This window comes from Cebidichthys violaceus, unplaced genomic scaffold (genome assembly GCF_023349555.1).
Source record: "Cebidichthys violaceus isolate CVI_PGR_0920_01 unplaced genomic scaffold, fCebVio1.0.p SCAF_14, whole genome shotgun sequence".
NCBI lineage: Eukaryota > Metazoa > Chordata > Actinopteri > Perciformes > Stichaeidae > Cebidichthys > Cebidichthys violaceus.
In genome coordinates, this window is record NW_027176307.1 from 11,065,786 (window position 1) to 11,093,365 (window position 27,580).

At 44.8% G+C, this 27,580-nt stretch overlaps 1 protein-coding gene across 1 annotated transcript in view; it reads right to left on the minus strand.

Annotated features, from left to right (window-relative positions):
• nbas (NBAS subunit of NRZ tethering complex) overlaps positions 1-27,580 on the minus strand; it is a 137,985-nt gene that overhangs the window by 87,370 nt on the left and 23,035 nt on the right. The window contains exons 16-31 of the mRNA XM_068708805.1: positions 26,975-27,100; positions 26,544-26,695; positions 26,281-26,418; positions 20,848-20,926; positions 18,597-18,701; positions 18,015-18,151; positions 14,978-15,064; positions 13,896-14,049; positions 10,026-10,211; positions 8,228-8,401; positions 7,649-7,782; positions 5,366-5,428; positions 3,344-3,466; positions 3,142-3,244; positions 2,848-2,925; positions 2,554-2,708 (exon numbers count right to left, since the gene is read on the minus strand). Of these exons, the coding sequence (XP_068564906.1) occupies positions 2,554-2,708; positions 2,848-2,925; positions 3,142-3,244; positions 3,344-3,466; positions 5,366-5,428; positions 7,649-7,782; positions 8,228-8,401; positions 10,026-10,211; positions 13,896-14,049; positions 14,978-15,064; positions 18,015-18,151; positions 18,597-18,701; positions 20,848-20,926; positions 26,281-26,418; positions 26,544-26,695; positions 26,975-27,100 (1,994 nt within the window). The remainder of the gene's footprint in view (positions 1-2,553; positions 2,709-2,847; positions 2,926-3,141; positions 3,245-3,343; positions 3,467-5,365; positions 5,429-7,648; positions 7,783-8,227; positions 8,402-10,025; positions 10,212-13,895; positions 14,050-14,977; positions 15,065-18,014; positions 18,152-18,596; positions 18,702-20,847; positions 20,927-26,280; positions 26,419-26,543; positions 26,696-26,974; positions 27,101-27,580) is intronic.

The following is a 27,580-nucleotide window of genomic DNA, read 5'->3' on the forward strand; positions in this document are numbered from 1 at the left end:
CACATAAAACAAGAGCTTAGAGAGGAGCTCTGACGTCAGTTAAGTACAGAGGAGGAAGCTTGTCCTTGGAGTGTGTATTCGACGAAGAAACGGCAGAATTTCCTTTTAACGCTCGCGGTGTTTGAACAAAGACAACTAACACAGAAGAAGAGGCGTCTCAGGGTCCCCATCAGCGTAATCAAAGCAGTCCCAAACACGCATCTTCAAAACAGGTTGAATCGATATTGTTAACAGATTAGAGTACACACACACACACACACACACACACACACACACACACACACACACACACTCGGCAAACCACTCGGCAGCTTCCCACTCTTTGAGCGTGGCTGGTGTTCTTGCCAGGATCAAGAGGTTTGTCCTGGCAAACGAGAGCAGGAACAAAGCACGGCGGTGGATGGGCGAACGAGAGACAGAAAGAGGCCATGTTGATTATGTACTCATGCTGTGAAGTGTCTGCAGGCCTGTGTGTGCTTGTTTGTGTTTGTGCGCAGGAGACCGCCTTAGAAGAGACAATGGTGAACAAAAAAGACAAAAAAATCTATTTTGGTTTCAAGAGTGATGTTGTGCTTTGCGGCATGTATTCTGAAATGTGCAGATAACTACTTCCTGTTAGACACACACACACACACACACACACACACACACACACACAGGAGAACACCGCAGCTATCAATTGAACAGCAGAGACCACCAAACTGTGTGGACCAGCACATCCAGCAGCAGTCACTCCAAGCTCTCTCCTAATGAAACACGTTTTTTCTGAAGACGAGCTTCTCTTCAATACAGGAGAGACAACCAGCAACAACGTTAATCACCCCTTTTGGGCATATTTCCAACATCTTTCCATTTTTTTCTTGATTAATAATAATCGTCTTTCTCACCCTTCCAAGTTTTAAAAAGCTACACCCAAGACGTTTTGACTTTCACATAAACTCTAGAATAGAAGTGAAAGTCATTGACAAATATGAATGATGAATATAAAACATGTTTGCTTGCGCATCGTAGTGACCTTATTCAGTTCTGATGACGATGTGTTGCACGTAGGGATCAACTGAAAAAGTACCAGAATAAAATTACAAATACGCCTATTTTAGATTATTGGAAAGAGCGATAATATACTTCAGGATTGTAACAAATTGAGTGAAACGCAAGGGTCAGGGCAAGTAGCTGTAAACAAAAACATATTGCGTGTTCGCAAACAGTTGCCTTACACATTCAGCAGACACAGAACAACTTTAGCATTCATTTACAGTTGGATGAAAGTCAAATATTTACTCTCCTTTTCGCTCCATTTCTGGTCTCCACCAACCCTTGAGGAAGATATCTGTCTCTTTAGCCACTGAACGGTTCACTATGTTCACCCACTGGCTGCTAACTTTGTGTGTGTTCGCACAACACCTCTCATAATACACAAATCTTATGATCAGTTGTTCATGTAGAGATATTGATTAGTGCAGCCTGAAACAATATATGAAACCTTATTTTTCCAGATTTTGAAGGACCTGTTGATGCTGTGTTTGTACTTCTTTCTTTGCACGAGTGCATGTGAGCATCTCTCCGTGTCTGTGTGAGCGTGCCTCTCTCCTGTCTGTCCTGACTGATACTACAGGATCACCTTTGTAGTTGGAGGGGTTTCCCATGTTATTTTAAGAGGGATCTTTTTTTTGTCCTTGTGTAAACTTTCGCCTGGTGCAGCTGACCACATCCTTTCAGGACACCTGAATCTGTCCAAACACGTGTGTATGTGTGTGTGTGTGTGTGTGTGTGTGTGTGTGTGTGTGTGTGTGTGTGTGTGTGTGTGTGTGTGTCTTTGGTATTTAGTACACAGGATAAAATGTGTGTCTGTGGAGCAGTTATTTTAGTCTAAAGGACACAGGCAGCCAGTCTGTAGGGACTATTCATTTTAGAGCAACATGCACAAGTTCAGACGCTTCGTTCTGTCTCATGTCTCAAACTCACAAGCAGCAAAACACACACACACACAGATTGAGGCGCGCACACACAGTGGGACTGCTACAATGGATGATGATGTCCAAATGTGCGGAGGGGGGCCTCTGCCTGAGTTACTATAAATGAATGACGACCCAATTACTGTCCCACTTCCCCACTAGGAGCAGACGGTAAGGTTAGACACCCAGCGAGCCCCCCCCCCCCCCCCTCTGAGATCTGAAACCAGCAGCTGACGTAAATGCACTACCACTCAAATACGGTATTTAGAAACTTTACACAACGTCCAATAAGAAATGAAATAAAAGCAGCCGCCATTGTTTTTTTCCCCAGACAGCCACGCAAGCACAAAAAAAATAACAAAGAAATGATGTTTCTCCTGCATCAACAACAAGCGAAGGTCAACATCTCAGATAGCATACAAACACAAAGTTGGTTAGAAATTAAATTAACTTCCCCTTATTAGACATTACAAACTAAATGTGTGTGAAGTTAAGATCTACATCTGAATCATCATCGTAAAGAAGTAAGATTTGGCAAAATGACCATTGAAAAACCGGTCCTCATAAGTAGAGAAATACTTGTCATGTTCCTCCTCACCTGGCCAGGCCCATGCAGGGGTCTGTAAGCGTCGTGGACGAGTTGAAGTACTCTCGAGCGGCAGCTAACACTAATTCCAGGCTGTTGTCATAGGCCACCTTCAGAGCGTAACCTTTACCCCGGAAAGACAAACTGACAGGAACATCCTGGCTGACCTGGAAACATGAATAGAACATTTAGAGATCAATGAGAGCAGCATTAGAATTCACTTTGGGTGGTTTAATATATTTATATATAAAGACCAGAATGTGCAGTGTGAATGTGAAGTGGAGTCGCGAGTCATGTTTAATATACCTTGGAGCAGTGCATGAGCTGCCCTGCCAGGCGTACGTTCTCCACACGACTGGAACACAGCAGGGACTCAACAAAGACCTGCAGCAGTGTCAGGGAGGAGAGATGGCGTTTAACTGAGCACTGTAAGAAGTCTCAATTCAGCGGTTCTGGTGGAAACACACCGCTCCATGTGTCAATTATGGACCAAAGTGTCATTCAATGTGCACTTTGTCGCCGTAAAATTACAGCTTTCGCTCTTTTTTTACAAGGCGGTTTAGCATCAATTGGATTATCATCTTCTTTTGCGGTTTGTACCTGGTGACATGTCTCCGGTTTTAGACAGGTGTAGACGTTCTGCTGCATGTCAAGCAGGTCCTGCATTAAACCTCTCCACACCGTCTCACTCACTGGAGGAATTCTGGACACATGCATGGAAATGTTCGGTATGGTCAAGGGATCTTGACAGACATTTGTGACTTTAAAAGCGTCTTGTGTTGAGTCTTTTCTAAGCTCATACTTGCGACCAGTGTGGCGGCACAGTTTGACCATCAGCTGGTGCGCTTCTTCTTCGCTGTTCTGGCTGTTCTTCACATATGAAATGGGTTTCTGCAGGCCGTGTTTCTCCAGAACCTCCACCACACTAAAGACGTATGAGCACAGAGACACACATTTATAACTGCTGATGTCATAAGAGAAGGCAACTAGAACCTAGGGAAAACGCGCAAATAAAATCTGACAAAAACAGCTACAAGTCACATTAATCGACACGTTCTTTCAGTAGAAGCGGAAGACGGGATGATTGGCGGCAGCAGGTATCACGGTAGGAAATGCCAGAAGAAACTGGGGTAAAAAAAAAAAAAAATGTAGATGAAAAATTTAAGGGAGAGTACAGATGAGAAAGACAGAAGATGTGTACGCTCTGAGCTGCTCATTATTTTGGCAGTAGATAGACATGTGTGAGCCACGGTGCAGATTAGAAAGTGTAGCAAAGACTGAAGAGCGACATGATGAACTGCAAGCAAACAAGACAGCACCTCTTTGTAAGCGTGTTTGTCTAGGGGCATTTAAATGCTGGCAGTAACATATGACCAAGGGAGAGAGTGTGTGCGTGCATGTGTATGCATATGTGTGTGTGTGTGTGTGTGTGTGTGTGTGTGTGTGTGTGTGTGTGTGTGTGTAGGTGTGGGATTAGCATGGCAGCCCCCAGTCTCAACAGGGTCGGGCTGCTACAGATGTTCGCTCTCTGCTGCAACTCATTACCATAGTAAACAGGTGACTGTGTGTGTATGTGAGCAAAAGATAGAGAGAGACAACAAGGCTTGATATTATGTGTGTGTGTGTGTGTGTGTGTGTGTGTTCGAGTGTGAAGGTGTGTGGGGGAGTGTCTGTATGTTCCCTGTGCACATATTAATGTGCCAGCAAGTGGTAGTGGCAGCAGCTGAAAACAGCTTTTATTCTGGAGGCGCTCAATGAGCAGACACTTCGCATTTACTGCCTGATTCATCTGGGTAAGAGTGTGTGTGTGTGTGTGTGTGTGTGTGTGTGTGTGTGTGTGTGTGTGTGTGTGTGTGTGTGTGTGTGTGTGTGTGTGTGTGTGTGTGTGTGTGTGTGAGAGAGAGTGAGTCACAATGCTTCCGCACAAATATACATGAACACACTTTCCAGAATCCCCCGGGTGCGTTTTTACATGGTTGTGTGTGCCTGCGTGTAAATATGTGTGGATATTTGTCTGCAAAGGCCAACACAGGCTTTCCTGTTGTTGCTGCTTCCTCCTCCTCATCCTCATCATCTATATTCGCATTCCCTTCAGGCTCCCACCCTCCCCCTGCCTTCATCCTTATCCTCCTTCCTTCCTCCTCATAACTTCTCTATGTTTGGAAGTTCATCCTGAGGGGAGGGGTGGAGGAGAGAGAGAGAGAGAGAGAGAGAGAGAGAGAGAGAGAGAGAGAGAGAGAGAGAGAGAGAGAGAGAGAGAGAGAGAGGATCGACGTGTAGGTGATTTTAACCTGTAACAGAGAAAACGCCCGAGGCTGTTTGAATACCATGAGACAGACAGAGGTGCTTTGATATCGAGTGTGTGTGTGTATGTGTGTGTGTGTGTGTTGACTGCACATCCATGTCTCCTCTCCTTGTTGGCGTTTTTCCATCAAGCCCATAATAGGGGAGGGAAGTAATAAGCATGGCTACAAAGTGAACATTTCCCAAGCAATGCAGCACTAATCAACAAACTGATGGGCTCCTCCTCAGCACCTTGAATGCCTCACAAACAGACACAGCAGCGACGTACGGACCGAGAGCCGGAGCGAACTTTTGTTTTGATCAACCATGAGTCCAGAAACCCCAAAGACGTTCAATTAAAAACTGTTAAGAAAACCGGAAAAAGCCGGAAAAAACACTCAATATTCCGGCTCCTGGGACTAGCTAATGTTTGGGAATAAAGCTCCGATCCGCACGACCCGGCTGAACTGGGTGGATGGGAGAAGACGAATGGGGAAGAGGGGACGACAGCGGGAAAGACGGTGCGAGTGTGTCGACGTACCTGAGATGCTTCTCGAGTCTGTCCACCTGATCGTGGAGGGACGCGGTGACGCCCGTGTCTGGTCTGTGGGACGATAAAGCACACACGCACAAACAAAAGCGCCGGTTATTTTCTGTTCAAGTCATCAAAAAAAGTACAAAGTAGAACATTTCTTTTTGCAAAATAAAGTGCGTGCACAGTTTGTAAGTGTATGCCTGTGTGGGTATTTAAACTAGTACAGAGTACTGTATGTGTGGGGGTGTGTGTGTGTGTGTGTGTGTGTGTGTGTGTGTGTGTGTGGCCTACCACTGTGAGGTTGTACCGATTCCCCACTAAAAATAAAACCCCATGATGCTTTGCCTTGAGGCATAGGATTCTGGGTCAGGCTGGCCTGTCCCCCACCAGAGTACTGACCCTGATGAAACAACCTTCTGTGTGTGTGTGTGTGTGTGTGTGTGTGTGTGTGTGTGTGTGTGTGTGTGTGTGTGTGTGTGTGTGTGTGTGTGTGGCAGTGAGCGAGTGGGTGCGTCATCAGCACACCATCTCTCTGTTTTCACACAGGCACAAATCTTGACCTCTCAACGCATTTCTCTTCCTCTGCTGCTCCACCTCCTGCTCTTCCCCTTTTTAATATCCCTTTCTCCCTCATTCTATCCCCCCCCCCCCCCCCCCCCACACCATCTAATCCCCTGCCCATTTCCGCATTTCCCACTCTCTCAGGGTGAATGCACATCACATTCTTCTGAGCAGGCCTAATTAAGCTGTCTCACAAAAAAATAAAATCAAGAAAATTGGGTTGAAACTACTAAGTCATGGTTTCTCTCCTAGCAAATCTGTAATATTCTACGCTGGGGCGGCAATTTTGGAGATTAGTAAGTCAGAGAAATCCCTCCTGGGAGAAATGTGAAGTTGAAGGCATTGCATATACAGTATAGAGAGCCTGGCAGTACTGCTAATCCAAACACTGCAGAAAGGAATCCTGTCTGGCAAAGTGAAATGCTTCGTATGAAACTTGCCAATTTAGAGAGAAACAAGTAGGATATTATACACACTCAAATATTTGGACAGTAAAACCATATTTTGAGCAGTTAATACGCTCACTTGCTAATCTGTATTTAAGAGAATACGTCCTAATAGCGCTGAATACTTTGATCTTGATGACATTTGACGTTTCAGGAAGCACACGATGCGGCTGAGATTACAAAATTTCCATATAAATAATATATATATATATATATAAATATTGAAACATTTTGTATTGTATCCATATCAACATTGTGTACTTTTTTATTTCCCAGCCAATAAAGCCACATTGAATTGAAAAAAATAATAATAATAATCTAAATATATACATAAGTATAAAAACGGACACTAGAAAGTATGTTTAGTGTTCAAATAATGTTTGCATAGCATCAGCACCAAGGCACCTTCGGTCTTAAACGCGTTTACTACAGCAGCACAGCTCGGTCGAGAGTGACCCTGCTCCCAAGCCGAACCATAATATCTTGTTGCATTGCAGTTATCTCCCGCTGCGAGTGTGCAGCGGAACGGCATCAAATCACAGCGTAGACCGGCAGCACAGCCAAAGTGAAAAAAGGGGCTAAAAGACGCTAGTGGTGAAAAGTATGGCTGCTGTATTGCTGTCAAGACAAAAACGAAACACTCCTTAGTAGTGATTCAATTTTCCAATTTAGGTGCACACAGGAGGGCTAATCTATCCAGGAATGAGTCATTTTAATTCATTCAAAGTACTTAGACACTCTACAGGACCATTTTCTCTCTTTTGTACTCGTGCTTTCTACCTTTCAGTCTTTCTGTATCGCTCAATTTCCTTCAAATGCACTGCATACTCACACGGCCTCGTGGGAGACTTAAAGGACGGGCCCTGTTGCCATATCAAATAAATGTGCTACAGAAGAGTGTGGGGGGGGGGGGGGGGGAGCAGACAGCTATAGTAGGAGGTAGGAAACACTGTATAGACTGTAGTTAGGACTGTAGTTAACTGACAGAGTTAAGCATGAAAGACAGAGAGAGAAGGAGGTGGAAAAGAAAAGGTGCAAAGGGAGGGAGGCAGAAACAGAGGCGGTAGTTAGCTTTATTGATGGGTCCTAGGAGAAAGGCGGCAAGGTGGAAGGAAAGGAAAGAGGTGGGAGGGGTTGAACCGATGTATTGTTACGTACGAGGCAATCGGGGACGGCTTTACCATTGTTACAGCATGGTTTACAACAGACAAATCTGTTTTGAGTGTGTGTGCATATGTGTAAACATAGATGGGGTGTGTGTCGGTGTGTCGGTGTGTCTGACCCGTAGCCCCTCTGCGGCAAACACTCCAGGATGTCATAACAGAGGCTGAGCTGGTCGTCTCTCTCGCAGCTGTAGATGCACTCCAGGGCGACCGCCATCAGCTGGTCCGGGTCCCCGATGATCTTTTGCTGGCACTGGAGGAGAGGAGAGGAGAGGAGAGGTCAATATGTGTGTATCGAGCCATGACCGGACCCTGTAGCCTTTCTGAACATACACACCGGGGCACTGTATCAATTTGTGTGTGTGTGTGTGTGTGTGTGTGTGTGTGTGTGTGTGTGTGTGTGTGTGTGTGTGGTGCATGTTTTTTAATAGCCAGGAGACATGTCCTTGGCTGTGCCCTTATGGGGTCATAAATATAACATTTACAGCGCAGGGGCTACGGCACCGGCCCTGACATGGCACAAACAGCCAGAGACGCAGTGTGTGTGTGTGTGTGTGTGTGTGTGTGTGTGTGTGTGTGTGTGTGTGTGTGTGTCATGGTTACCCAAGTGTGACGCCCCCCCCGACACTTGTGTGTGTGTGTGTGTGTGTGTGTGTGTGTGTGTGTGTGTTTGTGTGTGTGCGCGTTGGGCTACTTGCGTCCGGTTTGGAGTGCTGGAAGATGACGAGGGGCAGGGTGAGGTCTCGCTGGGCCAGGCTGACCAGGTACTCTCTGAGCAGAGACTGAGCGGCGCCCTCTTTCTGCCCCTCACAGCGGTGCAGGAACGGCACCATCCACTGGAAGGCGTCTTTCACGTAGCGCTCGGCGCTGGACTGTCGACGGAAAGACCATTTACTTTAAGACAAAGTTCATGCAGCGTATTAAAATGGACGTGAACGGGCGCCTTACACACCCATAGGTCACTTACAGGTTTTATAAATCTGAATATTTTTTGCCGTACGTGTGGCTCCTACGCACTTCTTATAAATGAGACCCCAGGTCTTTGTTTGGCACGGAGAAAGGTGTTTTTAAATCAAACAATTGATTTGAAATGGTCATAGTCATGAGTGAATCATTGTATTTATATTTAAAAGTGTTGCATTATGGGTTGTAAATACCCTTAATGCTGCTGGGCAAGCAAGTTTCTACTTGTCCTTCCATCAGCAAGCCTTTTGTCAAGTCTAAAGTTAGCCAGAAGTTAGACGCTAGTTTCTGCCTTCATTCGTCTCGTTCATACGTAGATTTATGTAGGAACAGTGCAAAGTACCCAAGACTGCATTTCCATCAAATGGCGCTACGCAATTAAAGCTGAACTTGAACTGTGAACGCTACAACACGTGGGTTGTGCTGTGATTGGATGCAGATGCGTGTCAAGTTCGTGCAGGACCCCGCACCCACCTGGTGACAGCTCTGACTCAGGGTACACAGATAAGAGAGAATCCACAAGAAAGACATTGATTTAAAAAAATATTCAGACGGTAAACTTGCACGCCCACGCGCAAACATTTTGCTTTGCCGCATCGTGTCTCTGATAAAGAAAGACATCAGGCGCAGGCAGCGCGGGACATTTAATCTAAGCAGATTTGGTAAACACTCAAAGTCACGCTCACACACACACACAAGCGCCCAAAGGGAGTACCAGTCAAACAGCATGTGTTAGCGCAGTCAACAACATTTTGCTGGCTGCCTGCCTGTATGGAAGATCCTACTGGCAGTGGTCCTCACAGGCTAAAGCTGGCAGTTATTAGCTACAATTTAGAGGACAGCTCACATTATGTACTCCAAGGGGACTTGTAGCTGTAGTACCTACTACACACCAGCTTTCACAGCTCTCTCGCTGCTGTAGGATGCAGAGTGTGTACTGTCCAATGTCAGGGACTTCAGAAGTTAAAACAACTGATTTACAGTGAGACGGTTATGAAATACATTTTGAAATGATGTACGTTTTCTATTCGATTTGTTGCTTTTTCAAGGTTCAATTCTTTTAAGCTACAGTAAAGGATTACAGCTACTTCATTATGGGACGTCAAAATGAAACGTAATGCAGGGAAATGGATTATTCATATTTTTTTTTTGCTGACAATGAACAACCCACACGCTGTGAGCTTCACAAAGCAGCATGTTGGGAAATGCACATATAACATAGAGTAATATTTTGTCAGCAGAGACTGCAGGGGTTTGGTCAAAACTGTGAAAATACTTTTGAAGAAATGTGTTTAAAATAAATGTGAAGATGCAAAAGACTGTAATGATGACACCTCTCAATGACCATGCTGTTTTGGTCATGTAGAGACAAACAGTTTATATTTTATATTTTATCTCTAATGGCTAAGATAATGCTACATCAGCACATACCTAGTGAAACCAATTGAATCAGACATCAATCATTACTTTTATGATACAAAAATCATCCTTCTAGTGAAAACGTGAAATGCAAAAAAAATAGGGGCCCCTTACATTGTTCATGAGCAGCTGGAGCTTGTCGATGTCTCTCAGCTGCTGCAGATCTTTAAGTGTCAGACTCAGTTCGCACGACGTCTCGTACACCAGTGTTTCCATGGTGACCAAGTCGTCGCACAGGAGCTCCAGCGCCGGGATCTCGCGCTCCTTCGCCAGACGCACCAGCGACAGGGCGCAGTCCACCTGAGCGAGACAAAGAAATGCAAATAAGGGGGGGGAAAAAAAAGCTCCGTCTAAACAGTTAGTGTGCAGCATCTACATCCGTATTTTCTCATAAGGTGGCTTTATCTTCTTAATTATTATTGTTATCTATTAAGAGATAACACCATGCTATCGTGTACTTAACTCTTTAACGTGTTATGCTGAGTGGTTTTAAGTGAAGAGCCTTACAGCAACGCTCGCGGTTCAGCAAACTGTTACACGACAGATAAAGCAATTAATTGGATAAATTGAAATTGTGGCGCGATTGTGGCGCTCGATGAAAAGTCACGGGGATCATAAAAGTTCACAAAAGACCATGAATGTACACACAGAAGGGCATGGGAATCCAGTACAGATGTAGAGATATTGCACTTAATATTTGAAAACTTTGACTTGCTGGTGGATTAAAGGTCCGGGCATCGTCAAAGTAATTCATCCTCTGGGCACATTGGAAATCTGGCTCAAATTTAGAAAGGCAGCTTTAAGAGGGTACAGTGTGTAACAGAAGTATGTTTTACTTAAAAGTACACGGTAGAAGTTTTCAGTATTGGATGCCACCAAATCCTGCACACTCTACATTTATGGTCAGATCATCAAGTCAGTAGGATTCATCCTCTGGGGACGATGAATGTCTGTACAAAACTTTACGGCAATTCATCCAATTTTTCACCTTTTTCAGCCTGGACCAAAGTGGTGGACTGACCGCTAAAGAAGCTCTAGCTCCGTGATAACTAACCCCCAATATGAGCCTTTATTGTGCCGAGTATTTACTTTAAAAGTCAAGAGGTGAAGAACCGTTGTATGAATGTACTAGGTCTGTCTTCAGTCAAATACTCCTTACTGATCCTGCAGCGTGCCGCCCTTCACTCTGGTGGTCACTTGTTGCTGCAGGATGATGAAACAATCCCTCTCAAAATTCAAGGCAAACTCCACAACTGTATTTCTATTTTTCCAGGCGCTCGTGGTCTTGTGCTATCCATCGTCCCGCCTCGTTACAATCCAGTTAACCCAGTCACGTGCGCAGCGGGTGAATAAAGATTCGCTTCAGAGCGAGTTTGCCGTGTCATTGAAAAACTGTCGCTGAGGTCAGTGAACTGGGACGTGAACAAAAACAACAACATCCCAACTAAATCGGAAAACAAAATAATACCAGTCAGTCATTGCTAATATCCAATCATTAGTCTTTGGACAATAAAACAGGGGGAAGATTTGGGCTTCCTGCTACTCCGGTCGATAAAATTCCATCCAGAAGAGCAACCGGTCGATATCCGACCACCTATACGCTGGCTGGCCGATCGATGCCCGGCCACCTGTGGATGCCGGCCAATCAATAGCAGATGCCGCTGGGCCCTCTGTAGTGATGATTGCTTTCTGTCCACCTTTTAGAGAAGGGAAGCCCTTCAGCACAGCGGTTAGAGCAGCATCTCACTTGTGCACACGAGCACGCACACACACACACACACACACACACACACACACACACACACACACACACACACACACACACACACAGACAGACAGACAGACAGACAGACACACACACACACACACACACGGGGTCTGCAGCCTCGTCATCTTCGGCTCATCTCTACACTTGCCGAATAAATAATTGCGCGTCTTCATTTGTAAAAAAAAAAAAAAAAAAGACACACACACACACACACACACACACACACACACACACACGTGCACGGGAGGGAGAGAGAGAACCCAAATCACCTGGAGTCAGAGCCTGAGCAATTAGATACAACAAGAGAGAGAAGTCTATTGATCTAACTGTGAGTAAAGAGCCTCCCCGTTCCCTCCACCCCTCCCCTCCCTCTGCTCTCCAGAGAGAGATTCCCAGCTAACCACAGACGGATTCAGATGTTAAAATATCGCACTTTTTAATTACAACCTCATCTCCAGGCCCGCCCCTCATCAGTCTCACAACAGGCAACTTGCGTCCTCTGTCTCACTGTCTCTGTGCCGTCTGCCTCTCTCCAAACCCCAGCAGGTTTCACCGACTCTTCGGTTTTATTTCCCCAACTCAATTTTGTCCTCCTTTGTCTCGCCTGTATCGTCCCTTTCTTTCAAACATCATTTCTTCCTCCTCTTGCAGGAACTCTGTAACAGTCACCACGACTGGCCTCCATTTGAACTCAGAGTCTGGCCCTTTGTCTGTCTCCCGTCTCCGTCTGCTTTCCACAGAGCCACCCTGTCATTTTGTGACCAACAGTGTTTCAATACAACACTTGTCTTTAATATCCTTTTTTTATACCCGTTCACCCTCTTTTAACGGGTCATTTTCCTTCCCACAGACAGCTCTTTCCATGAGATTGCTTTCCACTTTTACCTCGCCGTCCTCCCCTGTCCTCCCCTATTTTTGTGTTTGTAATACACTCAAACATAACACGGGATGACGCACTGGCTCAGCTTCCCCCTTTCTTTTGGTTGTGCTCTTTGCTTTTTCAAACCCATCTCTCTCTCTCTCTCTCTCTCTCTCACTCTCTCTCCCGCTGAATCATCTTGTCAATCTTCCCATTCAGCGCCTCGCTTCCTGTCGCTCTGCGACCGGTTTAAAAACACTCCGGCTCCCTCTGATGTGGCTCCGTTTAATCAAACCCCATTTTCCTCCATTAAAACGCTCTTCCAAGCATAAACACGGCCAGATGAGGGATGGGCGAAGGGGGGTCGCAAACAAGAGAGAACAAATGAGATGGAAAAAGTAAAGAAGGGCAGGAAGGAGGGGGGAAAAACCCTCCGCAGACGGCAGCAGAGCTGTTCCAATGTCTCCTTCTGTTGCATCTATGCGAGCGTGAAGCGACAAGGCGTGAGAGTTTGGGACGTTCCCGAGAGGCTCCTGGAGTAATGTGCGAGAGAGGAAAAAGGAGATGAGGTCAAATTAAAAAAGGAACAAGTGAGGAAACGAAGGAGAGCTGGTGTGATTCTGAGAGATGAACCGAGACACAATCAGTCTCTATGAGTGGATGATGAAAGGCCCGATTCCCCCATTGTTCTTAAAAAAAAAATGAGCAATGGACTCCCAAATTCCCTTCTCCTCCGCCCTCCTTACAACCCAGTGAAAAGGATGAAATGGAGAAATGAGGGGGAAAGATATGACTGCACCCTAGTTAGTCCGTTCACAAAGACAAAAGGGAGCGCTGTGACAGCCTTGATCCATCACTGTGAAGGAGCTACGGAGGGGACGGAGCTGCCATGTGGATGGTGTGGGTGGAAAGAGTGGGCAGCTCCAGCGGTTACATCCCATTACTCCACTAAACAAGTCCTATCAAGTCCTATTTCTCAGTTGCAGCAACAGAACGCAGATGACAGACGTTTTTGGAAACTCTTCATTAGAGTTCCATATGGAAAATATGATAATGACTGTCACAGATAGGATCAAAGTGACCCTGACTGATGGGAGGCTGGCAACATCTCCTCTGCAGCCCCGAATCCAAGCTTGTCACATATTTCTGCCCCAATTATGTAAGAGAGCAATGTGCAACGGCAATTATCACAAGTGCCAGATGTCTACTAATTCCTTTATGCTGCTGTAAGTTCAAATCAAGAAGAGGGAACCTGGAAGGGAACCTCTGCAGGGCGTGAAAATGTGTCACCTTAACGCTGAGTGGCCAAGAACCTCCTTGAGTGAAGCGCCTTCGTGGCACCATTGAGTGCCGGTACCTGTCTGGAGCAGGAGTCGATGTCCTTAGCTCTGCTCTGGTACCAGTCGGTCAGAAGCTCGATGGACGGAGCGGCTGTGCGGAACCTCAGCAGCTCTGGAGCGCCCTCATACAGGAAAGTGTCGTCATCAAACAGGTTCTGGTCCAGCATAGCTCTGAGGAAGACATGGAGGAAGAGTGGAGATAGGAGAGTAGAGACAGACAGTAGATAACTAGGGGGGGATGGAAAATCTATATTATATTCGATATTTTCCTTACAATCAACAAAATCTATTAAAAGCCCACATTTACTGTCCCGCTGCTGTAAATACATTTGCATTTTAGGAATCAATCCGTTAATAAAGACTTCCTTGTTCAGTAGCAGCGGGATAGGGAAGACTGAGTAACACAGCGATGACTTTTTGCTCTCCTCGTGGGAATTGAGAGAATAATTTAATCCTTTATCCTTTCAGAAGGATATAGGGTTCCAGCGAAAAGGGAGAAGAGGAAAAAAAACATGAACAGAAGAAAGAAAAATAGCAAAACTGAGGATATAATATGGCAAAAAAAAAAAAAAAAAAAAAAAGGAAGTGTGGGCGTCGTAAACAAAGTCGTAAGCGCAGTCGTAAACACAGTCTTAAACGTTGCTGGCACCACACAATCACAGTGTCAAACTTTCACCCAGCAATCCCGGGCCAAGCGCACCACGACAGCCAACTGGTATTATGACTCGACACAAAAGAGCAATAAAAAAAAGAGCTCGCTAAATGAAATTGTAAATGAAGCCGGCCTCCCAAATGCCTAGCGAGCAAATGGCATAAATTGGCTGCGCAACAAGATTTGGTATTAGTTTGTTATGGTTCCGTTTCACATTTAGATAATAGGATGTCATGTTTTGTTTCACGTAATGATGCCAGCACAAGCAGCTGGCCTGTATGGAACCTGAATTTTAACAATTCTACGCTCCCAGAGCCTTTTGTTATCGTGGGTATGGAGAGATTGTACAATCCTATCGGTAGATTTAAAGTATTTGGTTTCTCAGAACACGTAGAGGACGACGCGACAGTGTTAGCGTGTCCGTCGAAGGCGGCGTTCACCGTTTACCTGCACTCCTCTGCCTCGCACCAGTCCATCTCTCGGTGTCTCTGCTCGTCCCATGGAATCAACACCAAATCACCTCCGTCATCCATGCTGAGAGTAAAAGAAAAAAAAAAAAAAAAGGCACAGACCAACGAGTCAACAAGAGGGAAAGAGGCAAAGGCTCAGCAAGACAGAGAAGAAGAGAGGAGGAGAGAGATACTAAATCAGAAGAAGAAGGGTCGGTTTTAGCTCAAGAACAAATATCAGAACAGAGACCAGCCAGGAGTCCAAAAAAAAACAAAAAAAACACACCTGCCCCCCCACCTATAATGGCACCTGGTAAATCAGCAAAGACGTTTACTGTCTCAAACTAAACACGGTCATAAATTACAGGAAAACTCTGGTGACAGGTAGCAACTTATGGGAAATGGAAACAGCAGAGCATAATAAGGAAAGAACCGGTGAGAAAATAACAAAACAAAAGCACAGCAATAAACAATAAACAATTCAAAGAACTTTCGGAGAGAGTCGTGCCTGGGTTGTAAATAGCCAGGACTTTTATTTTCTAAAATGCCGTGTTGGAACTCAGCTTTGCTTCTTCCTGGTCTCCTTGAGTGTGACAGGTCTGAGGAAGATGAATAGGGAACACACAAGAAAAGAAACCAAAGTGAAGAATGACTCTGTAACCTCGCGTGTCTCTGCTGACACGACTCAGACACTCAGATGCATGCAGTCATACTGGGACACTGGGGGAGGTGAAAGGAAGCCGATTCATATCTTATTCTCGGATTAATGCTTTTCTTCTTGTTATCTATTTTTTTGTAGACAGAAAAATATGTACTGTGGCTGTAAAACCCAAGGAGATGGAGCTAGCTACAAATCATCTATAGCTTTGGTGCAGTTAAAGGCCGAGTGCACGAGCGCTGCTGCAGTTTTTTAACACAACCATAAATTCTATCCAATCACGAAAATACATAGGATGTGTCCGAGTAGCGAGGGGTGATTTATGTCAACGCACAAAAGCGGGAAGATCTTTTTACCAACACTCCGGCACAAGTTCATCCATTCAGATTGGAGTTTTAAACGCGGAGTCGACAGAGATGGAGAAGTCTTGGTTCTTCCTCTTGGTCCCCCCCCCCCTTGTCGTTCCCCAACTCCCTGGTCCTCTTTCCTCATTAAAGACAGCCGGGTTAGAGGGTGAAGAGTAAATATTGGTGCGAGAGCTCGGATATCGATGAGGGGAATGAATTATTCCGCGCTCGCTCCCCTGATCTACTTCACGTCAGCCTGAGAGAGGCGAGGAGGCGGGGCGGGGAGGAAAATGGAGATGCAAAGCAAACTCGGAGCCGGTGCTTTAGTTTTACTTCTATTTAATCCGATCCTCTTCAAGCTCGAGGGGCAAAGTTTTCAACTAAATATCACCGTTCTGCATTCATTCACGCACATCCCCATCTGCAGACCCTGATCAATAATACAGGAGTGAGTGTGTGTGTGTGTGTGTGTGTGTGTGTGTGTGTATATATATATATATATATATATATATATATACATATATATATATATATATATATATATATATATATATATATATATATATATGTATATATATATATATATATGTATATATATATATATATATATATATATATATATATTCCCCTCTTTTGGTTTACGCAAGACTTTAGAATATAGCGAGTGAGCTCCAAACAGATGGCATCCGTCTGCTGCAGTGGAGGAGCGACGCGCTGTTGGGAGGAGGAGCAGTTGGTGCTCACAGGCTGGGGGAAATAGGAAACTGCCCCACAGCGGCACAGCCATGATGGATGCTCACTGCAGAGCCACAGCCACCTGACCTCCATACAAACTGAGACACGGCTAATGAAAGAGCGCGATGGTCCTGTGTGTGTGTGTGTGTGTGTGTGTGTGTGTGTGTGTGTGTGTGTGTGTGTGAAGCCGTAAGAACAAAAATTCCAATATATGTATATGTTTTATATTTTGTAAAGCTCCAGGGGACTTTGGCCTTGTATTCATGTATTTCTTAATACAAATGTATACGTGGTGTATGAATAACTTCAATACCGGCACAGAGCATGCAGGAATAGTCGAGAATGGAGGAACGGGAAAAGGCCGAGGGAGAAGAGTAAAATGGAAATGACAAGTTAGAGGAAACAAAAAGGCAAAAATGGATGGCCGGCAGCAGTCATCAGTAAACCCAGTCTGTCACCTCTATTAGTGAACCATAAAGGGGTGAGGAATGAAGCGCTCCTCCATCATCTCATCTCCTCTCCTCTCCTCTCCTCCTCCCAAAGCAAAAAATGAAAACTAGAACAAAACCAAAGTGCAGGCGGAAAAATGCAACCACTTCCACATGTATCGTATCATTTTAAAAGTATAAAATGTTGTTTTCATGTAAATTTAGAAGCGTCTCTCTCTCCTTTCATGTCATCGCTGTGTTTGCAGCTCAGCCCTTAAGCTATGTGTGCGTACACTCGGTGTAATGGAAGAAAAGAGTCCTGCTGTGTGACGGTGAGAGAGAGAGACACACACACACACACACACACACACACACACACACACACACACAGAGGTGTGATTCCAGATTTAGGTGATCTTAATTTGAAATGTGGTGAGGCGTGCCACTTGTGTATTCCAGAAAGGTGCGAATGTTGACTTTCAGACATCAGAGGGGCCGCGTTCCCCCTGAGGTAGCGTGTACGTGGTTTTGCTTCTATGTTTGCAAAGTGAATTGTTTGTGAAAAGGGAATTAGAGACGAGGGTAAAGAGTTTTTCAGTTGGGCTAATTTCTAAATAGTGTTTACATGTTACTTAAATGTTATTTTTAAACTGCACCTAGGCATTCATTAATATCAAAAGTAAGTATTTTCATACATGTTTAGCCCCTGTTCAAAAGTGTAAATTCCAATATTAGTACAATCAATTCCCACAAATTAAATAATGTTATTCAACAGACCAATTCATTCTTAAATCAGTTTGTCCCGGCGGTGTTTTGGTAGCATTTGAACTAATGTCGACCTTTTGTGTGCTTTTATGTGCGTCTCACCGGGCTTCAGGCAGCAGGATGGTGTACTCGTGCGGAGAGGTGGTTTCTGGGAAGTTGTGAAGGATGGCGAGGCGATGCTGGAGGAGCTCGGCGCCGTGGTACGTGAACAGGATGTCCAGCGCCTGCACGTTGCTCTCCTGTAGGCAAACCAATGATCCAACAACTGAAACCTTTTATGAAATCCATTTAAATCTAATTATTATCAAATTATTTGGCTCAAAACAGCAAATTCTAATGTGATCGACTGGAGTCGAAGTCCAAACTTTGGTATAAAATACAAAGAAACACACACACACACACACACACACACAAACACACACACACACACACACACACACACACACACACACAGGTGCTGGTGTATTAGTTAAATCTAAAAAACTAAAGCAGTCTGATCCAACAATCCTGCAATAAATCCTTCCATCACGACGAATAAAGTTAGCATTTATTGCAGGACTGTTGCGTTCGTTCTGTGAGCGTATATCTCTCATTGTATGCCAGTGGAGATGCAGAAGGCTAAAACAACCAAATTAAGTGAGATTATTGGCAAGACACTATAAAAAAATATTAGCCTTATGTTACCCTGGCGTAGTTTCTTGCTGATAAAACGATATTTTGACTGCGGAACTTCTTGAAGAACTCTGCATCATATTTCTGCTCCGCTGCGTGAGGACCGCCAAGAATGTCCTGTAGAGAGAGAGAGAGAGAGAGAGAGAGAGAGAGAGAGAGAGAGAGAGAGAGAGAGAGAGAGAGAGAAAGCGAGAGCGAGAGAGAGAGAGGTATAGAGGTAGAGCGAGAGAGAGAGAGAGAGAGAGAGAGAGAGGTAGAGGTAGAGGGAGAGAGAGAGAGAGAGAGGTAGAGGTAGAGGTAGAGGTAGAGAGAGAGAGAGAGAGAGAGAGAGAAAGAGAGAGAGGTAGAGAGAGGTAGAGAGAGAGAGGTGTAGAGAGAGAGAGAGAGAGAGAGAGAGAGAGAGAGACCAGAGGAGTTGAGGAATACAACTGTGGTTCATAAAAAGACATTTGTGAAGCAGAGGGTTATTTTTTTTGGGGAGTAGTGGGGAAAGTCACACTAAAGATGAAAAACAAAGAGCGGGTATAGAGGATGTGAATGCAGATGAATGTGAAGAGACAAAATCAACAGAGATGCTATTTAACTTTCTAGAACACGGCTGTCGTGTCCTTCTAGTTGAAACCATCTGAGGAAGGTGTGAGAGTGTGAGAGTGTGCGAGTGTGAGAGTGTGCGAGTGTGAGAGTGTGCGCACACGCATACAGTATGTCAGATGGGAACATTTCTTGTGCTGGCCTTTGGCTGAGAGAGATGTGTGTGTGTGTGTGTGTGTGTGTGTGTGTGTGTGTGTGTGTGTGTGTGTGTGTGTGTGTGTGTGTGTGTGTGTTTTTAGAATCTCTGTAGCCTCCTCTATGCCAGGGTGTGTGTGTGTGTGCGTGTGTGTGGGAATCTGTGTGTCTGATAGATAGCCTTTGAATGGGCCGTATGCAGACAGAGCCGGCCAAAGTCGGATGATAAAAACCCTAATATCATATTCATAGACAGCCAGAGAAAATGGATTGGGGCAAAAGGAATCAGACGAGTAGCGCAGTTACCATGACAATGTCCGAATAAAAAGAGAGACGTCATTCTGTCTGAGTTGAATATGTAGCAGGGTGAAAAACCTCATCTCTCCTCTCCTGCTCGTCTAAGATTTATAGTGGATGAAAAGGGTGTTCGTCTTAACATTAATCATCATAAATCTCAAGTGTTAAACGGTCGCAAGTGTCAAAGTTCATCTATCTATGCTGCCCTCTATGCTTTTATGCTGAAGGCCTATCACTAGCACAGTAAAACTGTGTTTTCTTGTATCACATTTGTCTCTCGGATAGCTACCTCCACTCTACCGTCATTCTTTTATTTGCATACTTCAAATGCCCCTCACGTAAATATCTTCCCCAACTTTTGAATATTTCTGAAAGAGATTAGCGGGGTTAAGAGAGAGAGAGTGTTAATAAAAAGACGAGGAACGCCTCGGTGCTTTGGCGGGATTGGATGTGAACGCATTAGGGTGCCGATGGGAAAACAATGAAGAACGCTTAACAAAAGCGCTGACGTAGCGTTTGTGTCTCATGCGAAACATGTTAATGTATTATTTTCTATCTCACGTCACTGGCGTTGTTGGAGGCGGATCTCATTAATTACTTTCTAAACAAATTGATCCTGGCGAGGCCGAGACGTCTGCGGTCCCAACACTGCGTTTACACAGGAGGGATTTCAGTCATCTCACACATATCTGACCGGCAGGATACGCTTTCATTTTCATCCGCGAAGCCGGTAAACACGGGACCAAACGACTTCCACTTCAAGAGCATGACCCAAAACCGGCTTTATCTCTTCCGTTCACATGTGTAACTGCAGTGAAGTCGTGGCTCAACGGCCTCAGGGAAGACACTGACAGAAGACTGGAGTGTAGACAACAGCGTGTTTGACTAATGACCTACTTGATGCTTGATTTTGATAAACAGTCAATTGACAGACAATTAAAGCTATTTTGATCATTCGTTGTTTGAGTATTTCTTTAATGGCAAAACTTTACCGTCTCCCTCTTCTCAAATGTGAACATTTTGTGTTTTTCTTCTACGATAATAAAGTGTCCGGTTCTCTGAGACTGTGACAGTTTTCACTATTTGCTGACATTTCATAGACAAACAATGAAACAAGAGGAATAATCAGAAGATTAGTCCACATGAAAGCCTTAATTAAGTCGTTTTAACTGTGGCTCACTGTGGCTGACTTCATGTAGTGCAATAGGAGGATTTCCTGGGAGGGTCGATTTGTTGTTACCTCGTATGTTTCCAGACGGTCCAGGTAGGAGAGTAGTTTCAGTCGGCTCCGACACAGCTCCTTCTGCTCCAGAGTCAGCCTAAGCATGGGCGCACATAAAATCAACAACATGCCCGTGACGATCATGTCAACACATCGACATTCCTGTAACGTCCAAAAAGCGGTGCATTGAAAACTCAAATTACAGGATCTGAATAGGGTTTCGTTGTCAGCGCACTGCAGCTTTAAATTGACTGTAAATTGAGCCGATACGGAACACCCGCAGGGACTTCCATAACAATGCTTGGGACCGGTGACTACAATACCACACGGTGCCCTCTAGACCTAATCATTTTTTAAGGGCAACAAATCAACTCCTTATGACCACAAGAACCCTTCGGTTGTTATGTATGGGACGCCGTTTGTCAATGAGGTGAGTGATTGCCCTGTGAGAATCAAATCCATTTTCAATGTCATTTAATCACGACCATAAATAAATTGGACGACCACAAACAACCGAGGCACTAGGTTATAAAGCATCTACCTCCAATTCCATCACCCGAGGTATGCCCGAGGGAGAGGAACCGCAAAAGGCTGAAAGCTACCGCGAGTGGTCGGGTAAAAATAAAGCCATTTACAACACCTTTTCACACACACACACACACACACACACACACACACACACACACACACACACACACACACAAGGAAACACCATGTGGAGCAGTGCCCAAAGCTCCCCTAAAAACTTGGCCCGGATCAACCGCAGTGTGACCACAGGAGAGCTGACCCCTCCACCGCCGTCTTAATCCCTAATCCCTCATTACAGAGGGCGCTATCGGGCCTTATCGGGGTTCCTCTACACAGACTAACAGAGATTAACACCGGCTCAGCACACTCTCTCTCCGGCACATCAAAGAGTGGCGGCTTAGCACTCGTACCAGTGGTAATTATTGCTTTGCTCTGCCTCTTCAGAGCAAAAGTGAAAATAAATGGAGAGATGGAGGAGGGAGAGAGGAGAGAAGGAGCGGAGATGAGAGGAAACGTTAAAAAGCTAGTTTAGCCTGTCTGTTGTCCTCTTGGGGGTTTGAATGACGGCTCAATCATGAACTCCAACATGGAGACGTCTCTCATTCTCAAGTTTTGATAACCCTCTTAATTAACTGCAGAACAAGTCAAATGTGTACAAATCAAGTGCACTTTCAGCCACGCCAGCCAGACAATGTCTCTAAGAAACTAAGTGTGTGTGACTCTCATCCAAATGACCAGTCAGGGATTTAACATCAGCCATTGATTAAGCGGTCTTAAACTTAAACACCGGCTTGGCATTGCGGAAATGGCCACCAACGGGTTATAGTCGGCTCAGTGTTCAACTCGGGTCCACGTCTACTTCTTCTAAATTGCTCGACCTGCTGCAGCATTCCACCGACGTACGGCACAAACAGCATGTCGCACACTGTCACACATACCAATGGGCAACCTGGCTGTACGCCCAAACAAAACAAAAAAAGCAGAGCGCCCGCGCCTTTGCAAAGGTTTATATTGGTTCCCCGAATTGCCCTTTCGATAAACACTTGACTCGAGGGGGGAAACGCGGTTAAGAGAGGGGCCACGAGCGAACGAAAACACTGCGACACCTCTGAACAGAGACGTGGGGCTGTGAGGGTTAGGGTTTAATGCTCACGGCTTAAACTGCGCTTTAGACCGCTACGCATCATCGCACATGCTGTCTAATGTAAAGAGACTGGTCCCTGATTGCCTCAAGGTGTGGATGTGTGTGTGTGTGTGTGTGTGTGTGTGTGTGTGTGTGTGTGAGATATATTCTGAAGCTATCAGGACTGCAGGTTATTACAATCAGATGGCATCGCCCTCCATCTCTGTACAAACACCCTAGATATGACTGTTCTGGACAGAGATTGAACCGCATAAACAGGCCAACACACTTGCATTCTCACACACACACACACACATACACACACACACACATACACACACACACACACACTAACACGCTCACAGAAATGCAGCAAGTGATAAAAGCGATTATCACACAGTGTGAGGGACAAAATTGGACTGCATAAACAGACAAAAACACTTCGGCTCATGTCTTCACATGCACACGATCCCACGGAAAAAGCATAAACAGGCGTCACACACAAACACACACACACACACACACACACACACACACACACACACACACAACCAATACTGGAGCAAATGAGAAAACGAGACTTCTGATTGAGGTCTGAATCTAATCAGATAAGAACATAAACACCTTGCAGCAGACTGTGCACTCTCATCCTCACACCTTTTCCCCCTCTTTCTCCCTCACTCACACACACACACGCACAAATACACCACTACCGCAGTATTGTCCATCTTGTTGTTGTATGCAGATATAATGGCCCTTGGCGGATGCTGAATTATACTTTATTATGCACGCACACACACACACACACACACACACACACACACACACACAGACTGACAAGAAAGGGGCTAAAAGATAAAGCTGTCTGCATGCAGCCCAAACTGTTTCAAAACAGAATGGAGCATGACAGTTAAGAATATGAAGCAATAACCAAGACCTGAGGAAGTCTGTATTTTATGCGACATTACATTCCAGGATAACGGGATGCGTTGCCTATAGGGGTAAAAAGCTGGTAGTAACATGAGAGGCTGGAGATGTGCATTAGGTGAGGGAAATGAACACCTTTCATCGTCTTGTATATTAAAGCAGAAATCGACTGAGTGGGTTTGAGTCTGATTATTGATTATCGATCTTTACGACTGACTTTCAAAAGCCTTTTGTTGTTTTAACCCAGGAGTTAAGAATAATCACACTTTGTTTCACTGTGATAGAGAAAAAAAACCTCCTCATTGATCATGTCTTTCAAGCGCGCGCGCGCACACACACACACACACACACACACACACACACACACACACACACACACACACACACACACACACACACACACACAGAGGTCTGTGTGACAGTCAGTGGTTAAGTACAGTCCTTATCTACACACAAGAGCATCTCCCACAGAGCAGCTGTGATCGATACCGAGCCATTTCTGTAATGGTGGTGTAGTTAAAAAGAAATTAAGAGAATTATTATCCGTCTCAGACCTCAAGGCAACATGGGTAGCTAAAATAGTGAGGGGAACACACTTATATGCATATGTACATATATATATATAAAAACACATTTTGGAGACACATGTATTAGCTGCCTGGCAGACACTATGACTCAAAAGAGAGAGAGGAGAAAAATCCACATATTTAAAGAGGGCAATTCACTGACGATTTAATGCAATGGCTGGTTTGTAAATTATCTTTTTTTTTTTTTTTACTCCCACTTCTGTCTTTTTCTTCCCCTGCATCTCCTCAATCTACCACGAACTACAGGTCCGCAATAAAGCTAAACAGTTTTATTGAACAATGAGCCAAACAGACAAAAAAAAAAAAACATTAGACGGGGAGCTGAGGGGGAGATATTACCGTGTTTCTGCTCTTCCTCGTTCAAATACAGACCTGAGGCTCATGGTTAAGTATCTGAGGTGAGGACAACAATGGAAACGGCACAACCCCAGCTGCTGAAGCTTAAATACCTGTATGCACACCGCTTGCTGGCGTAAACCCAGTGGGTGTGTGTGTGTGAGAGAGAGTGAGTGTGTGAGCGTTGTAAATGTGCATCGTTCATTTCAGCGTATTGCTTTGTGTTGACAACAGAAGTGTGTAACACGTGTATGAAATCAAATTAAGCTTAAGAGTGTTTGGTGATACATGGGTGTGCTTATTTGCATGTAAGTGTGTGTGTATGAGAGGTGATTAGTGATCACTAAAGGGTTTTTCATTAGTCTTTCCCTGGGCACTCAACAACAAAGGCATAAATTACCTCCAGCAGATTACCCACTAATCTTCACCCTCCCCGCCGCTCTCCTGATCCTCATTAATGTCTCTCTCTCTCTCTCTCTCTCTCTCTCTCAATCAAACAATCTGTGTTCAATTTGGCGGACCTCTCGCCCATTTCCTCATTGTGTCCTCGTCCACACCGTCACAACAATTTCTCTTATTCTTCATTTTCAACTACCCCCCCATCATTATAGTTCACACCGTTGAATAATGATTGTCATTTAAAGCTCTTTAAACAGGCGACTCACTCGGGGCAGCGTCAGGTTTCCTGTTTCTAAGACATTGAATCCTGGTGGTGCAGTCTGAAAAGTTTAGCAGAAAATAATACAAAACGGCTTCCACCAGCGTTGTGACGAGACTAATTTGCGAAATTCACAGAAAATGGATTGCGGCCGCTGATAGCGCCATTGAATTGCGCGTCACTTGCAACCTCTATCTGCCACGTCTTCAGGTCAGATTGACCCAAAAGATTGCGCGAATGGTGTTACAGCGCCAACACGGCCATTCAATAAATTATGGCCGCGAGCTACAGGTCCTGACCGACAAGAGAGAAACCATACGTCTGACGTCTGTCAGTGTTTTCAAACACACACCTTCAGACTGTAAAACAAGAACAGCCCTCATGAACGCGCTTCAGTCACCACCAACTCTCCGAAGGCTCCGATTAGTGCCAATCTCTGTGAATTGGACTGTTTTTGTATTGAGGCTCATTTGCATAGAAAGGGGCCCGTTTTGCTCCAAATTTATGCAAATTACAATTACATTGAATTAGCACAAGAACATCTAAATGCTATTCGCTTGGCAGTGAAGTTAGCGATTCACTCTTTGCGGGTGCTCCGAGAATTGTACCGTTTACCCTTTGTCTTATATGTGCAGGTTAAGCTTTTAAGGCATTTGCATGAAAAATGAATTCATTTTAATGTTAATCTCAAAAAGCTGCAGTCAATGATTTGTTAATATTATTGTTATAAAGCATTGTGAATATTAATGAGATGTTTCAATACACTATAAAGCATTATAGCTATGAGTGACGTAGGAAATGTAACCAAATGTATTTAATATTTTGAGTATTAGTAGAAAATGTCATTGCAATCCATCATATAGTAAGAGATATAAGAAAAGTTAGAGGATCAGGAAGGTCAGCATGCTTCATTCTCCATGAATGTCTTTACAAAGTGGTGGACCGACCAAACAACAGCCAACCAATAATAGACCGACTAGTGGACCAACATTGGTGCTAGAATGCCTAAAAACCTTTAAAAGGATTGCGTGTATGAAATAATGACTTTATGAAATAATGACTTTGGTAGCTTTCACTTCAGTAAGGAAGACGCTTGCCAACCAAGCTTGGGTCCTCCAGCTGAAGGATGGTCCCTGTAACCACTAGCCAGCCTTGTTAATTTTGTTCAGATAAATACTCCAGTCTCTAGGAATTCAGACCACTGGCAGCGTTTCTGCCTGCTGCGACTTTCTGTTTTCATCTGCTGCCTGGCTGAAGAACTGAGCTGACTAACCAGCCGTCTGTCTGTGTACCTGCTGAAGTCGACCCTGGCCAACAGCTCTCCTCTCTTCCTGCTCTCCCGCTCCTTCTTCACCTCCAGCTCCTCCTCGCCTGACAGGATGTCTTCGTAGGGAACGTCATCGAGGTCGACGTCACCTGGCATGATGAACCTGGGCGATGGAAAGGAAATGACACGTACCGAGGCATGCAGAATGAATCCTCGGAAAGAAAACTCAATTGGCATTCATACTGCGCTATTTTGGTTCAAGGATTTGTGTGTTCGTGGACGCCCCACCTGCCGCCGTCTTCCCTGTTTCCTATTGCTATGAGGGCCTCGAGGTCGGTTCCCTTCAGACCGTACTGCAGCAGCTCCTTGGTCGCGTCAACGTTCTCTGGGACCCGCTCCGCGCACTCGTGCAGCACCCATGAGCGCTTGCAGATCTTGCTCTGGGTGGGATGTGAGAGGGAATGAGTTCAGAAGAAATGATGGGTTGAGGTGAGATACAGAATTAGGAAGGATGGGTGTGAAAATTTGCAACAAATTGGTAAAAATGATGCGTGAAATAGAGTAAGGGGGCTGTGTGCAGTACCCCTACTCACCAACACACATACGGTATGTTTTCTTACCAGATGTCTAAAAACGGCAAAAATCTGATACAATCATTCTTCTTCTCCATCCCTCCTCCTTTCCTGACATCTATCCATCTTATTTCTGCCGTGTCTTACCAGATAATCTTGTATTGAGGCGATGCTGACGGTGCTCTTCCTCCACTGCCTCTGGTAGACCAGGTCAGAATCCAGATTGTACGCTTGAGCAAGAGACAGGGCTTCACCGTACTCCTCATTGTCAATCTGTGGGATGAACAAAAATGCACACGATCAACACATTATGCGGGCGTGATCAACACATACATACACATGTTTTCTTCACACTGTGGAACAAATCGCACTACAACAAATGTGTTTTATATTATCCCAAGGGTATATGACTGATTCAAGCTTCATCGACACAGGATTGAATGAATAAAATGTTTTAAATTAATTAAAACCATATCACATATAAAGCAAATGTAGAGGCTAAAGTCCATGGCCCAATTTTCCATCACACTCAAAAGACAAAGAAGCTAAGATTTTGAATAAATCTGAGCACTTCCGAAATCCTGAGTACGCAATCTGAATACTTAAACACTGAATGGGAACAGCTCTGACACGCAGATTTCAATCTGTGCAGCAATGTGCAATGTGACACAGCCTGGATTGGGTCTGCTACTGAGGGATAAGGAGGATAGCTATGGGGAGTAGGGTATTTGGGGATATTTGATGAAAGAAAAT